Genomic DNA, 17495 nt, shown 5'->3' on the forward strand with positions numbered 1-17495 from the left:
TAGCCTTATTTACCACGTTAATATTTGTATAAAAAGATGCATTTAATTTACCATAACAACCTATTAATGTAAATTCCAAATACGTGCTGTAGAATGATAAAAACTGAGATTGAAATCTCATTTCAGTTTTGCTCATAATCTGGATGTGGCCGCGGTGGCTCAGTCGGTAACGCGTCTGACTACCATGCTAAAGGTCTAACGATGGAAGCGGCCCCGGCGCCCACCCAGCGTCGAATAACATGGGTACCTGGGAGAAACCTTGGGGGGTAAAGGCGGTCAGGGGCGTGATCACATCACCCTCACTCACGACCGGATCAAGTAAGCGTGGGGCGTTAACCCCACACCCCATATACGCCTTCATGGCGTGGTGTTATGCACAGGGGAGCACTTTACCTTTTTTTTAACCTTTTTCATAATCTGGGTACAGGATATATTTCAATGGCATTTTATTAGTATTTGTCTGTTTTCAAATCAATCTTTCGCAACTAACACTTGTAAACACATTGTAATTCGTGAGCAGTTATTTTCAACGAATCATTATACACTGCTATTACACTCAGATATCGTGTGCAAGTTCATGAATTTTCATTTCTACTTAACTGTAGCGTGTTGTTTGAGTTTGTGTTGAGGTAACAAATAATAATTTATGTAAAAGTGTTTCCTCCCCATAGTTAAACGTGAGATCAAAGCTAATGTTTTGCTAAAAACTAAAAGATCAATACTAATGTAAATTGGCAGTTCATCACAAATTCATCAGTGTTCAGTGGTTACAAGGACAATTCTAACAAAAACCATTCACATCGTACCAACTGCTAAAAATGCTTAAATTAATACTGGAAATCAACCTTTAATCAACGATCTTCAGAAAAAGACGTGTATTTTTAATATCACTATAAAAGAACTTGTGAACAATGCACAAAGCTTAAAAGTAAAGACTATCAGAAAAGAGATAGTGAAGGCATCTAAGGCTGTGTGGTTGAACTATGAAGCCTTAATTGTCAAGTGCGAGGCATGTAAGGTATTTAGTGCACACACTCTTTATATCTTTTCTGCATCCAAACATGTTGCTGGTAGTACGATTGTGTCCTCTACATAGGAAGTCATATATCAACTCAATTACGTGGAGGAACTGCGTATCTTACAAGGAGTGATCGCTTTAACTGCTCGTCTCACGATCTTGCCACTCAAAATTGCATGTTCGAGTTCCGGTGTGGGGACGGGTGTTTCTTTGCGATGTCCCTTTAGTAATCTCCTCTAATCAGTATTCATCCTTGTCTCGTGATTAGACGGAAGAGACAGGAAAGCGGCGTACAATTAAAAAAAACAAAAACAATGATTAAAAAAAAACAACAATGAAACTAAATATGCCCCACCGGGAATCTATCTTAAAAGTGCCTCATTATAATACCAGAAGACACCATAATGTAATTGCAAGTACAGTCTTGAAATCTAACTCTTGGATGGACAAATTGGTAACCGTAGTGGGAGTAAATGTCCCAATATGTAGAAATGAAATTCAACAATAATGTAGGCTAATTTAAGAACAATTATCTTTTAACTATATTTCTTTAATTAAAAATTTCTGACTTATGTATTGAATATATATTATTATAAGTCTCTTTATGCAGCTAACCTTACTATGTGTGTTAAATACACGGTGTTGTATAAAGGTGTAAATCTGTTCCCAACACTTAAATAAATACATTTCAGTTCAATTCAATTCAATTTAGAAATTCGTCATCTGTCCGTGTGAAAATAAAACAAAAGGCACAACGTATCACTGTTAAATCTATTAGACATGAGTAAGGCAATTTCTTGTATGTCTGTAACAGATTCAGTAATGTGCTGTGAAGAATTTTTGGACAGAAGTTGGCTCTTCTCGTCAAATACTACGATGTGGTCGAATAGCGGTGGGTGAAGGGACAACCACAGAAACACATGGACGGAACACGCAACACAAACCTCTCGGAGGATTATGCTGACCGTGGGTTTAGGCGCCAGAGCCTCGTCAGCCTGCAAGAATGCAGTTTCCAGGGTGCACTTCGTGGAAGAGAGGTTGGCATTTGGGTGCCTTCGTGAAGGCCAGCCCTTACACCCCTTGTGAACGTTGTGAAACAGTTGAACGCGAGAAACTGTGCATTAATACGAAAGCACTGGTAAAGGCATGTGCAAACCTTTTGTGGACGTATTTCAAACACATTTCCTGAACACCTCTAGGAAAGCATGCAATGTACATATCATACAGTCTTTTTCTGAAGATAAACCTCCTATGTGAACATACTAATATAGTTATGGTTGTCCTCGACGAACAAATATCCTCTGAATTAAGTACACAACGGCTGCCAGTCTCGGGAAAAAAAAATATACATTACAACATCAAAATGAAAAGCGTCTAATAACATCACTAATAATATTAATACAATAACAAAATAAATATTCAGTAAAGTCTTAAAAGTTTGGCGTAATAAATTATAAAGACACACAATGGACGGTTCCGACGTAAAAGTGTGGTCGAGTTTGCGGGGGCTATTCCCCGTCTGTTCTGGGCCCCCGTCGCTCCCGACGACGAGGTTTTCCGAACCCACAAAGTCCCCGGCCGTTGTCTACGCAGCAGACGACGATGATGATGGACATGATGAGAAAAGACACATACATAAGTGGACAACTGACGGAAGATTCACGTTAGAAAAAAAAGGTGTCGAGAAACTTTGATTTTCTTCCGTTGTACCCCCCCCTTAGTGCGTCAAAGTGTTCTTAAAATACTCGAACACCTGAATCACGTACTCCAAGCCGTTCATGTAATCTCTAAAGATGAACCAGTCCCTTAAATTTCGATACGTGGCGTTGCCCATGTTTCTGTATTCGTTTGTCATGATTTGTCTGGAGACGTCATCGTGCTGCGTCACCCCTTTCTCCAACATGGCGACCTGCATTTCACAGAGCACCTGCAACGGGAAATAGGCATTTGTTATTCTCCTGTCCACTGAAAAGATTCAATCCCTTGCTAAAATTAACCATTTCCTTGCCGATGTATCACAGTTCCTTTGAATTGGAAACTGGTATAAAAATACATAGTAACAGTCAAATACAAGAAGAAATCAGCATGCAAATAAATATCTACTAATAAACAATAACATAAACTTATGGAGACGAATGGAACGGGTGAAATGGGCAAAAACCGAGAAATGAAACAGTGCTAGAAAGAGTTGGAGATCAATGCTGAAGATAAACACGAAGAGAAAAAGAAATTGGTTTGGCCACTGGATGAGAAGATAATGTATCCTAAGTGATGTTATTGAAGGAATGGTCGAGGGAAAGAAAATCTGGGGAAGATGAAGACACCAAATGATCGACGACATCAAAAGAAATGGGTCCTATGCTGCTACAAAGCGAAGAGCTGAAGATCGAACAGCATGGAGGAGGTTGCAAGGAAAGACCTGTGCCTGGGCAGAAAACAATGCATGAATGAATGAAACAACTTATTTAACGAACACAAATTAAGTATCAGATCAATAACTACGTATGGTTGTGAAACATGAACATTAAGAGAAACAGTCGTACCAGAAGTAGAAGCAAAAACGATTAGAGTTACAAAGACTAATGCGACAAACAAATATAATCACGTTCATAAAAACACAAAGAATTAGGTGGCTGGGCCATATGGAAGGAAACAAAAAAGAACAGAACGTAAAACTAAAGCCAACTGCTGGAAGACCAAGAGGAAGACCGAAGTTCAGATGGCAAGATGAAGTGTTCAAAAAATTGGAACATGAAATCAGTGAAGAAAGCTAACCAAAGCCCATAGTGCTTTGTAGAGCCTCTTCTTCCACACCCACACACACACACACACACACACACACACACACACACACACACACACACACACACACACACACACACACACACACACACACACACACACACACACACACACACACACATATATATATATATATATATATATATATTGCTTTAGCGTTCCATCTTATCGCACATTTTATTTATACTTTAACTAATCTATGAATTACTTTTATAGAAAGAGAGAGGTTGTGCAGAGTTACATATACTAATGTCCAAAATTAAAGCAACAAACGGAAATCCTTTCCCGTGTGTACATTTGACCACATAATACGATCAGGTGATAATAATATTTATGATGTCATAGACAACTGGTGTAAGATAGAAAATAAACTAACCTTAATGTGCCAGGATTTATCAACAAAAATCACGATAGCAACAGGTTAAACTTGGCAAATTTATAAAAAAAAAAAAATCGCACGAGGAAAGGATTTCTGTTCGTTGCTTTAATTTTGGACACTAGTGTAGATAAAAGAGTGGGGTTGGTAGGGAAATAAATAATGGAGCTCCCCCCAGTCGGTAAGGCGGAAAATATACATACATTTAGATAACTTGAAACAAATTTTCTGTTTTTGTTATTGAAACAAACTTATTATTATCAGTGCCGGAGCCTGTGGCCGAGTGGTTAGCACATCGCGCTGCGACGCCAAGGGTCCCGGGTTCGAATCCCGCTCGGGCTTGGTTGTTTGTGAATGTCCATTCATCAATTTCATCAATCATCCTCATCTTCGCAAATTAGCCAAGGGGCACCAAACGCGAAGTAAAATAAACTAAATCAATCAATCAATTATTATTATCAGTACATAGTCATTAATATGTCCTCAGTGCCATGGTTTGAAAAAGTAAAAGGCTTGCACTTTCAGTAATTTAATTCAAAGAGCAGTAGTAGTGGTAGCAATTTTTTTTTTTTTTTTACTTTTACATGTGTTTTAGACAAAAGTAAGGTGATTCGTCCGAGAATAATAATAAGTCAGATATAACCTCATAATTCTTTGCAATAAGGGAATCCAATTCAAACCAGAATAGTAGTAAATAAACGTAAGGGTAAAGCGACTTCAAAGTAACTGTGTTACTGTCACAGTTTCTGAAGAATAACTTATCACCTGTAACGGCGTTAACTCTAAAGTCATCACAATGGCAGTGTACGTTACTACGTGTGCAAGCATGCAAGTTTGGACTTAATCGAATATTCAAAATTTCGGCATGGTTCTACCAAACGTGAACAAAATTCACTCTCGAACCATGCCGAAGGGTCGGAATTCACTTGCATCACGTGATGCACTTTGTGGTGTTAACTTTACGATATACAAAAAATAAACTGTAAACCTGGTACTTCGCAGAGGCCATAAAACACACTTTAGTGCAATCGATGCGTTCTGCTGCGTATATAGATATGATGCATTTAGTTTTCTGTGCAGCACACAGTATGCAAAGCTTCATTAGTTTCAACTAAGGAGAATCCCCGCTGTGTGTTCATAAATGAAGAAATTCAGGAATCTTCCCGAGAACTCACCGCTCTTAATTTGTACTCAGTGTCCTTGAACTGCTTCCAGTAGTCCCCTTTCTGATCAGCCTGATCCCAAACCACCTGCTCCAGGCCCACCGCGAACTTCTGAAGGTACATGTAGGAATTTTTTAGTGCCTCGTTCAGCTGCAAAAGACCAAAAAGAAGGTTGTAAGATACTAGATACTAGATATTCCATAACAAAGATCTTGAGAGAGTTGACAAAAAATTCAAAGTTCTTTAGAATATAAAATGGAAAGGTAGTCGTGTGCCCCCAATTTGAAAAACAAAAACAAAAGAATAACACCGAATGTCCGATTATAAAGAAAATATATACGTCTAGAACCGAGATTCGAAACAATTATTGCTGCTATTACGATACAAGAATCGGCAGACGGTCCCACGAAAATTCTACTAAAAGTTCCAAACGGAAGAAATTTTCCTAAATTCAGAAAGAAAGGCTTCAGTAAGAAGAAAAAAGTTACCGCGTTTTTAAAATTTAGGTAAATTCTCAGTCAATATGTGAAGTCATAAAAACTGCAATCCAATGACTATGCTACTGACCTCCAGTTTCTCGAGGTATTCCTGGGGCACGGGCTCCCCCAAGTCCTTTGGAATTTGACTCTTCGACGGAAGCCAATCGTAGTGGCTGTTCATCCACGTATCATGGTGCTCCGAGAACGACACGTGGAATGTCGACCACACCTGGAAAGAAAGAAAAATCTCACATGACACAATTCTAAAAAATGACCACTAATAATATTAATTGCAATGTTACTAATTATATCAATACATCGTAAAAATCACATTATAGTGCAGGAGGCCTTAGAAAGAGCGTTTCGCGGGCTAACAGCAGACGTCGCTCGCACACTATTGCCGATACTCTCGTGTCGTCTGCTCCTCAGCCGAACAAACAGGCCGAGGTAGCAAGAGACAGAGGTCACTCATCCTTCCAGAAGGGTGCAGCGAGCTAGCTGTGGCAACCGGGCTCGCTCATTCGCGGACCTGATTGGTTCTCGCAGACACACTCCCATATTGTCGTCTGCTGTAAGCCCACGAAGCGATCTTTCTAAGGCCTTCTGCACTATAACAAAAGGAGAAATGAACATAAAAGATCATTGATGTTCAAATTATCGCTGGTTAAAATGTAAATTTCCTTTGTAAAAGTATACTCAAAGTTCTCCGGTTGTAGAGAACAGGGGCTAACTTCGAAATATTTACTTTTGAAAATACGACTGGAGACTCGCAGGATAATGATTAATGAATATGCACGAGGCTAAAAGCAAGGACGTATTTAGGGGAGGGTTCAGGGGGTCCGGACAACCACGAAAGACTTATCAAGTACATTAATTAAATAATAAAATGTGCTTGTTTAGTATTTGTTGTAATCGATGGTTATTCATTTCCTCTGAACCTACTGGAAGGCAAGGGTTATATTGGGATCATACGGCTTTGAAAGACAGAACCAAAGAAAATTTATACACGCTACTACTTTATGATAACATGTATAAAATATTAATCAGGAACTTTACTTTTCGTCAACTGGATACAATATCCTTTTTTGTTATTCAATGATTATTCAAACGTTTGCAATAATAAATACACGCAAGCTATATAATGAGTACATGCTGTTATAGCTCTATTCTTATACTCTTTTACCTATTCACGTAATGATAACAATACAATATTAATTAATTTACATTTTACTAATGTTTTAATTGAATTTAATATAGCCTAATTATAATTTAATTAGTTTGATTTAAACAGTTATTATTATTTCTGAGACACTTGGTTCGAACCCCCCCCCCCAAATATATTTCGAGATACGTGCCTGGCTAAAAGCGAGATAAAGTTCTGTCGATGACTCTAGACGTATTTTAGAGAAATATCAAGGTTTTCTCTAAAATCATGAATGGTCTCCATTCGTTTAAGAATATGTTCGTGTTCAACATTTCAAACGAGCGAGGAACGGGGCCTAGACGAGTCTACGCAACTGCCTCTATTAACTCATATATCTCTCCCCATGTGGATTTCTGATGATGCTGCTATCTATTTGTAACAGCTAGATTGAATTACGCTGCTATTGCATTACGGAGCAGACGGGGCCTTTGACGACTGGGGAAGGCCCACGCGCTGGCGGCGGCAGGATAGGTGGGCGACGCCTGTCCTGCCGCCGCCGCTTTTTGTCTCCGGTTGAGATCAGAATCATCATCTTCCAAGGAAACTCAAAGGGGACAGATTTCTTACTAAGACTGTTTCTGAGTGGAGATGTGGTCTTCGTTTTGTTATATTTTGTCTGTTCCTTGCGAAAAGGACGGAAATCCTGGAACTGTAAGTTACAAAATCGTATTTATCTTATAAAAAATAAAATGTTCTGCTGCTTTTAATTGAATTCTTATTAAAGGGTGATGTTAAGCCTGCGCCTGTAGTGCTAGCTAACTCCAATGCATACATACACGTATTCTACAAGACACACAAAACAAAACAAAAAAAGAGAGTTTTTCTTAGAGTTAACGTTTTATGCAGACAGGCTAATCGGGACTGGACCTGCAGCTCAAAATGGGATCCGAACCATGGACCCCTTGATAATAAGGCAACGACGTTAGCACTGCGCCATCAGGAAGGCCCAGAAACAAGGAAAGCACGCAGAAAAATAAAGATGAGAACAAAGGCCAACTTACACAACAAAATTACACAGAGGATAGAGACATGAATAGACACGATTATTGTGCTAAATTTCATTTAGGTAACATTAACAGAAATGATGATGACAAAAAACCAAAAAATATGTTTTAATACACGAGTAGGGACAAAATATAATCAAGGAATGACGACATGTGAGGGAGGAGGGATTAGGCAAGATTAGAATATTTGTTTTTATCACGTTAATTCAGAAGTGAGAATATGAGGAGAGCTGCTATTGGTGAGTGTTTGAACACAGATCATTGCTCATTGATTTTGAGTTTATCTTTGAAGTTGTTACGATGAGTAAGTACACAATTGTTACCGGAACAACACAATTTCAATTCCTTCTGTGTTGTAGATCACAACACTTTATATGTAATCTAAGTATGGAAAAGAAACATCTTATATTTTGTTGAGTAGCCACGTGGCAAGAATGGGAGAGGAAAGAAGAGTTTATAGGATTCTTGTTGGAAAACCTGACGGTAAGGGACCAGTAGGAGGGGCAAGACGAGGATGGAGGGATAACGTTTAGATGGATCTAAAGAAAATCGGTAAGGATGGAAAAGGTTGGATTGATCTTGCCCAGGATAGGGACAGATGGAACGCTTGTGTTGCTGCAGCAGCCATAAACCTTCGGCCTGAAGAAGGCTAGAGTTAGTTATATTGTGTTCAATTCGATCGCTGCCATAAAATTATTTTTGAACTGTCAGAACAAAAAAATAATTGTTGTGCGGAAGAATCCCAGTTGGCACACTAAGTTAATGGACTTCGCGAGTCCTTTTGGCCAAGACGCTTCGCAAAGATTCCCTACTGTGGGATCTCTCCAAAGACACGAAGCTAATTTGTCGGCGATTGTAACCGCAAAAGGGTTCACATAAGAGATGATTAGGCTCTCACTCGCACTCACTGCATTTGCTCTCTCTCTCTCCTTCCTAATTTCCATCCCGTCCTTTTCCCGCGCGGAGAAGACACAAAAAAGAAGGACGGAGCATACGGAAGTGGTGAGGACGGCGGACGAAATTAGTACGGTGGACTGTGGCCAGGACCTAATTAGCGAGTAGAAAATCATCCTTCGGGGTTTTTCCACGATTATTAAGAAAACGAGCAACTCTCAAAATCCAATAACACTTTGTGAAAGCAACGGGAGACAATTACACGTCTTCTGTTCTCTCTCGCTTCCTACACGGGGTCCGTAACGAAGCCAGAATCTGCAATGGCCAACTAAGGTACGGACCTTTGCGCATGCTAAGGCGACCAGGGGCGGACGTCCTCATTTACCTAGAAGAATCAGCGTGTGTGTGTGTGTGTTTGTTTCTCGATTGGGCAAGTATACGAGAACCACTGTTCAAAAATCGGAACCAGATCTCTCGACAGTTGTCGAGACTTCATGTTCAAGACTCATCTCGTTCTAAACTTAGTTTAGACGCAGTGGTTGTCAAACTGTGATACGCGATCAGCTCGGAAGAGAAATGTCGAGAAATCCCACACCACAACATTTTGCTGCAGGTGTGTAGAGCAGACTTCATACATAAGGCTGATTTTGTCACTGACACTCTTATCTTTGTTCCATATGTTTTGAAATAAAATACTTGAAATGTATAATAGTCTAAATTTGGAGCCGGATCTCTGCTTGATAGTTTCAAGTGCACAACCAGACATCAAGAAACTGTGTCAGGCTACTTTCTAGAAACTCTGAGTATTTACAATAAAAACTCCGAAATTGTGCTTGACAGTTTGTTTACAAACTTATTTTTGAACTTTACTTTTTTTTCAACAACTCTGGAAAAAATATGTGAAAAATTCAAGTTTTTTATGTACTCCTAGCATACATGTGTTTCACGTTTCTATTCTTGTAATTAACCGTAAAGATTATAAACGCAGGAACACCCAATAAAATAATAAATATAGGATTCTATATTGTTTACAATCTTTCCACATACAGCCCGAATGCCATTTTGCTCTATTGCAGATACATGCTTCCAACGTAAAAAAAAAATAATAAAAAAAATAAAAATTAGGCAGCCAAAAAAAATTCCCAAAACCATTCGGAGAAAACCTATGGTGGGGGTACATTAGACATTTCGTTACGACTAAAGGCACAATGAGAAAAAAGTTTGACAACCACGGGTGTGCGAAAAGTTAAAAAGCGATAGAGATATGAAACTTACTTTGTATTAACCTATGTGGATGATATTTTTTAAACATTAAAGAACAAAATCATGCTCTACATGAACGTTCAGTTCAGTATGCGAAAAAAGTTATCTAAAGTTTAAAAAACTTACTTTTATGAAGGAAAGAAAAACATCGATAAAAAGGATCTGTGGAGTCTCTTGCAATAATTTTCGATGTGTATCGATGGTCTGTGTTGGTATTTATCGAATCGATAAAATAACGATAAACTTTCACTCATTTTATGCATTACAGACAATTTTATGGGATTAATATTGGCATATGCATAAAAAGTATGTTTTGCTTTTTTAGAAATTACGAAGTGTACTGGCAACATTGGTCGTGGCAGGGGCAGTACCAGGTGCACCCGACCTCTGGCCATGGTATTCAATACGCGCAGAAAGATGGGTAGGTTAGGTTTTTGTACGATAAATTTCTAATCTATTCTTTCATTTAGGTAGTGATACATACTTAAGTATTTTTTAACATTAAGGGTTGGCAGGCAGGACCCTGGACTTGGCTCAAATAATGAATTATACACGTAGTTTAGTGGCTCTGGAGTCACGAGCAACCTTCTTGTATTACAAAAGTGCAGGAAACAGCGTATGTGATTCTGCTGGTATCTCTGAGGTGATTCCTAAACCGTTCTAGTTATTCGGGATGCATATGGGTGCTGGGTTTCCAAGTGAAAGACAATGTTACAAATTTCACCTTTGAGACATGCAGAGATGCAACAGAGTTAAGTAGCTAGGTTAGAGCTTCTACATCCGCGGATGAGTAAGCCGATTTTTAGGAACTATCTTCTGGAGCGGAAGGAAGCTTTCTGTTCTTCAGTAGGGGATCGTCGTGAAAATAATTGTATGCTTCTTCCGAAGAACCGTTGTGTGGGTGATTGTGTGCAGGGGTCTGATGATAATCTCCCCGAGTGTTTCGGGACTTCCTGGCAAAAGTACGATGGCGTGAATGGAAACATAAACTGTGGCAGGCGACTGTTTTTCTTCTCTCTGCCACCTGCAATGCCATTGCAAAGGGGTGGCAACCGACGGCATCGATTTCCTCGTAGCGACGCATTTTCGAGGAATCCGCGGCGTTCAGGAGGCCGTATCTCCCGGTCTATTAGCACCGGAGTGCAAGCTTGAGCAGCGACCGGAAGTCGGCGCTCACGAATTTTCCCGGAAAACCCGGAACCCCTTTTGGAAGCGGCGTTTACCCTCCCCTTCCGTGAGTCCTCGCATATGGAAGCATACGTGGCGACTCCGTATGCAGGGGGGGCGGGGGATTTATTTAATAACCGGGTTAATTGGGACGAAAATAGCAACGTGGACCCCCCCCCCGTGTTTACGTCAGAAGGAAGACGATTGCGGCCCCGCCAAGTTGCGTGGAGAACGCAATTTCCTCTGCGTTCCTTTTGTTCCTCCTCCTCCCTCCCGACCCGAAACGCGGGTCTATAAAAAGTTTCGCTTACTTCTGCCGTTTCGCCCACTCGTCTGTCAAGCCGATAGATCTCGCGGAAGTATTTTTGTTGTGACTAGACTTCCGAACCAGGCTGGTCGGATTTTTTTCCGGCCTTGTCCCGCATAAAGCGGCTCTGGGGCTAACCCAGTCTCAAATCAATGGTACCTGGTGGCAACACCTGGGGGAGGGGGTAAAGGAGGCCGGAGCGTGGTGCTGATCACATCACCTCCCAAAATGTCTGAGATCGAGAATGTGTGGGGTCGTACCCCCACGTCCCCTAAATGTGCCTTCATGGTGCTATATGCGCGGGGTCTTTTCCTTACCCAGAGAGAATGTCTGTGTAGACGAGGGTCGAACGTATCCTTCTACGTTGGCTGTACGGGGCGTCGAAAACTCCACTTTGCCTCGGCAAGGAGTAAATTATGTGGCTTGGTTTTTACGGACCCAAACAGATGGTCTTCTGTTGTTCCGTCCAAACCATGACATGAGGTGAGGTACGTTCCATTTCTTGCTAAAAGATACTGATTCTCTTCGGACCAAAAATAGTCGTTCAGGTCGTGCGAAGATCTACATTCGTGGCAAGTGGTTACCTTGCGCGCTGCAACTCCAGGAGTCGCGGGTTCAAATCCTGGCATGGGCATGAGTGACCATTGTAAAATGTACATTCATCAATTTCATCATGTCATCATCCATACCCGTCGTCGTTCTTGGCTCCGGTGCTAGCACGAAGTCGTTCATTGTTCAACGGAAGATATCCAATTACAAGTCGACTTAAGGGCTCGGCTGGACCATTGGCCGCCGCGAGGGCTGAAGTTTTCAAATGCCCCTCTTCTTTCGAAGAAACGCTGTAATATTCCAAAATCTGAAAAATTACATCAGCTTCTTCTAGAACATTGACGTGAATTTTAGGGTTATTTTCGCGGTTATTTAAATATTCTCAATATCTTTGTGAGCACCTAAGCCTATTAAATTATTGATAACATCAAGATAACGGCGAAAGCAAACCACGCGAAAATTCACGTCAATATTCTAGAAGGAATATTCTAAGATTATGTAATTTTTCAGATTTTGGAATATTGCAGCTGTTTTGCGAAAGAAGAGGAAAATTTGAAAACTTCAGGCCTGGCGGCGGCCAATGACCCAGATGACTGGTTGTTCAACAGCAGGGCAGATGTCCCAACATTTACTTACTTCTTACAAAAGGACACTGAAACCCATGTTGATGGGAGCGGCATATGGGCTTTCCGGCCACCCTGTTAATCAAAAGGATCTGCTACCATCCACCAGGTTCGATGCATTTCCCACAGCATCCCTGTCACTTGATATTCCCAGGGCTGGACTCCTCCTGATGAACAAGAGAATGCCCGCTCTCCTCTCTATCTCTTGGCGTTTTCTCGACAAATCCAGTCTTTATCTCTATGTAAACAGGGGCACTCTGCATCATAAAAATTATCGTCCTTGCCTTCGGTGCAATTCTCTGTGCAAATATTATCTTCGGCCAACTCAGAATCTCAAGGCCTTTTGGAGAGCTATAGTGAAAACAAAGTAGTGGGTACTGGCAAGGGCGTATTTAAGGGGGATCAAGGGGGTCCTGACCCGCTCCCGAAAGACTTACCAAGTACTAAAATTAAATAATGAAAATATACTTGTTTAGCATCTGTTGATTAAGCGGTGATTATTAATTTTCCCTAAACTTATTGGAAGGGAAGAATTATATAGGGATCATACGGTTTTTGAAGGACAGTATCAAAGATTTATGCTTGCACACTACTATTTATGATAGTATGCATAAAATGTTAATCAGGAACTTTACTTTTCGCCGACCGGTTCTAATATATTTTATTTGTTATGCAATAAATATTCAATTATTTTTTTCTTTGGGCACTTGTTTTTATTCAATTTATGCGGATCATAAGTACAGAAGTAAGCTAGGTAATGAATACGTGCTGTTATATATCTATTCTTACAGTCTTTTTACCTATTCGTGTAATAATAACAATATAATATTAATAATATTAATTAATGTTTTAATTAGTATTTATTTAATTTAATGTAATTGTAATATAATTATTTTAATTTAAATATTATTATTATTATTCCTGAGACACTTGGTTCGGACCCCCCGAAATATATTTCTGGATACGTGCCTGGGTACTGATATAGTAAATCAGAAAAAGCTGCAACGCCTCTTTCCCAAGACTCGGTTCAATCTCGTCTCTCGAATGAGGGAGCCTACCTCGTTCTTGGTCTCGATATTACAACTCCAGTCTTCCATTCGTTTGTCTGAATCTCGAAATAATAAATATTTATTTATTTATGTTCATCCTTCGTCGTTCTCACCTTCCGGCTGAACTGACGATAGCAATGGCAAAAACAAAAGCACGCGAAAAAGTTAAGGCCACGAGTACAAGGTCTCTTTTTTGCGAGGAGGGAGATCTGCTCATCCCCCCCCCATTTCCAGCTAGAGGGGCGCGCAATTGCTCAGCTGAGCTCGTAAACACCGGCGGAGGGAAAGGGCTTTGCTTCCACCAGAGGCAACTTCTGCAAAGCACAAATCAGGGTTGCCATCTAAAGGAAAGTTTCCCCAGGCGAATGGAGATTTTGCTCAGAGCGAAAGGGGAAATCGGATGACGTTATTACTTTCGTATACGTCTATAATGTCCCGCACCGTGGCCGTGCGATCATGCTTTGGGCTCCGGCTACGGGACGCCCGCAGGTTCGAGTCTCCTGGGGAAAGCGTAACAACTTTTCTCCTGAGATTTCGGCCAGTGTATGGGACCGGTTGCCACCCAACATGGTGAGGAAATTGGGGAGCTACGAACGAGCAGCGTAACCCGGTCATGGAAACCTACAATAACGACTGGGGGTTCGTGGTACCGACCACACGTCATCCCGTAATTGGTTGGATGATCTCCCACCTCGGCAGATGGTAAGACGGTAAGCACTCCCTGGCCCTCACGGGCTGTTGCGCCGGGGATTACTATTGTTGTTATTATTATACGTTAAGGATGGACCAATATGATCAAGTTCACCGTCACCTCGGTGACAAAGCTCGTTGGGTGAATCAGGACCTTGCCACCGACGGTTCCTGGTTCGAATCTCGGTCTGGCATGGGTGGCCTTTTTGTGCGCCTCTTCATCAGTATAATTTGATCATCATTCATCTTTATAATTGCGATTAGACTAAAGAAGCGGAAGAGAAATAAAAGAAGAGAATATAGCATTATTGTCGACATTGACATAAAACATTGTCATACAGAAAACCGACATGATACCCTTCCGGCCGACTCAGTGGTCGCCTTTCCTCTTCGCCATCAAAGTTCGCATGTTCGAGTTCTGGTGTGGCGTTTTCTTCATCTAGTTCATCTTCGTCACTCAATCTCATCGTCGCGATTAGCCAAACGTGGCAGAAATGCGACATAAAATACAAATAAAATAGAAGGCAATATAGGCTACCTAGAAGCAATTTATATAGATAAAAATCAAATCGGTAAAATTATCAGTAATTTGTATTAAAAATAGTAAATATTACAATGTCGTATAATGCCATTTACATGAGTTTTTGCACTAAATCGAAACATAAAACAAAGCTAAGCATTTCAATTCGTTGCAATGACAGTGGACGACGTTATCATTGAAGGATATCGTCCGGAGCCGGACAATGCGTCTGCCGTTATTTGAAAATAGTGAAAACACACACTACTAAATAAAACTGCAATTTATGCACAGAAAGGCTAATTGGGACTGGACCTACAGTTTAAAGTGGGATCCGAACCATTGTGCAATGTGCCTTCACCGGGTATCTAACACGGGACCCTTTATTTACAAGGCAACGACGTTATCACTACGCCATCGGAGAGGCCCGAAAGTGCCGAGGCAAATGAAATATTTTCTTTATAATTCTTTAAGGCCAGTCTGCGTAACAACTGCTAAGGCCAGTCTGCATAACAATTGCAGATTTCTTTCTTTATATTTTACTCATTCTACGTCGCTTCTTTTACTACCTCTTGGATTAATCGCGACAACTTCAAAGTTCTTATTATGAGGGAAAATCCGATGGGAAAGAAAACGTTATTCGGTTATGGCAACACTGTCGCAATCACGCACCTACGTGCATGCAAGAAGGAAACCTGGAGGGGGCGCCCCCTCAGCTTCTGCACATTTCACGGCCGCAAGGAATCCACACCCGAGTACGTTCATTGATTCTATGCAACGGGATCCTGATGGTGATCTGAATATAACAAGCCGTGCGAGTGGCACAACCAAGGCTAACTCCTCTACAACACAACGACTCGACCTTGGTCGCTCAGCTCCTTGGGTGGTCGCAGTTCTTCCCTAGGAAAGGGCCTGGGTTCGAGACACTGCACGGACAGATATTGTGCGGGGCTGGGAAGGAAACAAATCGCGGCTTTGTTTCAACTGAAAATGAATATTTTGATTTTTGGGTGTTGCGGTATGTTGCTACTCTGCTCTTTCAATATTATTGTATAATTAAAATCGAAAAGTCTAAATCAAGCAATAGTATCACAACCGAAATATAGTCGGGGGAAGGGGGGAGGACATGTTTTGGAAGTCCGGTAATGTGACTTTTTGAATTCTGAAAATTACATCTGTAAGAAACCACCCAGCAGATCTCAGAAATCTCAGAAATGTCTTCGTGTGGCTGGATTTAGATGGAAGCTTCATGCCCTGGGCTCTGTCTTCAAACGAGCTTCCGTTGGAAAAGAGATGACTATGAAGAGACACAAAATGAAGAGTTTCTTGATTGGTTGGTTTGATTTATTTTACTTTGATTTTTCCCACTTTTGGCTAATCGCGAAGATGAAGATGAATAGCGATGAGATGATATTGATGAGAGTACAATCGCAAATGCATATGGACAACACAAAAGTCCTGCAAAGGATTATACTGTACGTAGGTTCAGATGCCAGAGCCTCGTTAGTGTGCAAGATGCACTCTAAAAATCGCACAAAACTTGAAAAATATTGTTCAACGTTCATTCGTAAATTCCCCTTCAGAACCATGCTGCCTACAAGCTTTCTTATACATTCATCATTTTGTATTACAAATATCCAGCACAAGCCAAATGAAGATTCTTAGTCAAAGTTGATCACCAGGTAGACTTCTCTGATTATGGGAACATCAAGTGAAAGCGCAGATCCTTTAACTAAAATGCAGCATCGTGTATATAAGAGGTGGTTTCTCTTTGCCTTTTAGAAGATTTTTGAATTGTGCTTTCTTATACAATTACGTAGTCGCAATTGAGCCCGAAGCAAGTGAGGCTTGCAGTGGCAGAGCAAGACCTTGAGATTGGCCATTCGCTCCCCTCGAGGTATTCCTCTGCGACGCCACGAGAACATGCAGTTAGTTCCCTGGAGATGCTTTCCGCTTGCCACATTTTGGACCAAGTATCAAATTATAAACTCCCTGTCCCAAAGAATATAACAGAGGGTTTTCGGTTCGAGTCCTGTCTTATGCATATCAGATACATCTAGTAATCAGTACTCATCCTAATTGTCATGAATGGCATAAAGATAAGAAAAATACGGATTCACGTAGATTATTAGATTGAGGATATTGTAATGATTGTTTCCTCTGGCATCATAAGTAAGCAATCTGGTTCTGGCATTGTAAGTCTTTTCGGTCTGACATCACAAGTAAGCCATCTGCCTCTGGCATTGCACATCTTGTGGCTCTGGCACCACAAGTAAGCCATCTGGCTCTGACTAAGTATTTTGGCTCTGGCATCACGAGTAAGCCATCTGACTCTGGCATTGCAAGTCTTGTGGCTCTGGCATTAGAAGTAAGCCATCTGACTTTGGCAT

At 40.8% G+C, this 17495-nt stretch overlaps 1 protein-coding gene across 3 annotated transcripts in view; it reads right to left on the reverse strand.

Annotated features, from left to right (window-relative positions):
• Positions 1-1341: 1341 nt before the first annotated feature.
• Positions 1342-17495, reverse strand: part of LOC145997198 (uncharacterized) — a 304738-nt gene continuing 288584 nt past the window's right edge. For all 3 annotated transcript variants that reach the window (XM_083133947.1, XM_083133956.1, XM_083133937.1), the window contains 3 exons: positions 5927-6067; positions 5372-5509; positions 1342-2945 (listed from right to left, as the gene is read on the reverse strand). In XM_083133947.1, coding sequence (XP_082990073.1) covers positions 2736-2945; positions 5372-5509; positions 5927-6067 — 489 coding nt within the window. In that variant the 3' untranslated portion in view covers positions 1342-2735. The remainder of the gene's footprint in view (positions 2946-5371; positions 5510-5926; positions 6068-17495) is intronic.

The sequence above is a fragment of the Lepisma saccharinum genome, chromosome 1 (assembly GCF_977018435.1).
Source record: "Lepisma saccharinum chromosome 1, izLepSacc3.1, whole genome shotgun sequence".
Taxonomy (NCBI): Eukaryota; Metazoa; Arthropoda; class Insecta; order Zygentoma; family Lepismatidae; genus Lepisma; species Lepisma saccharinum.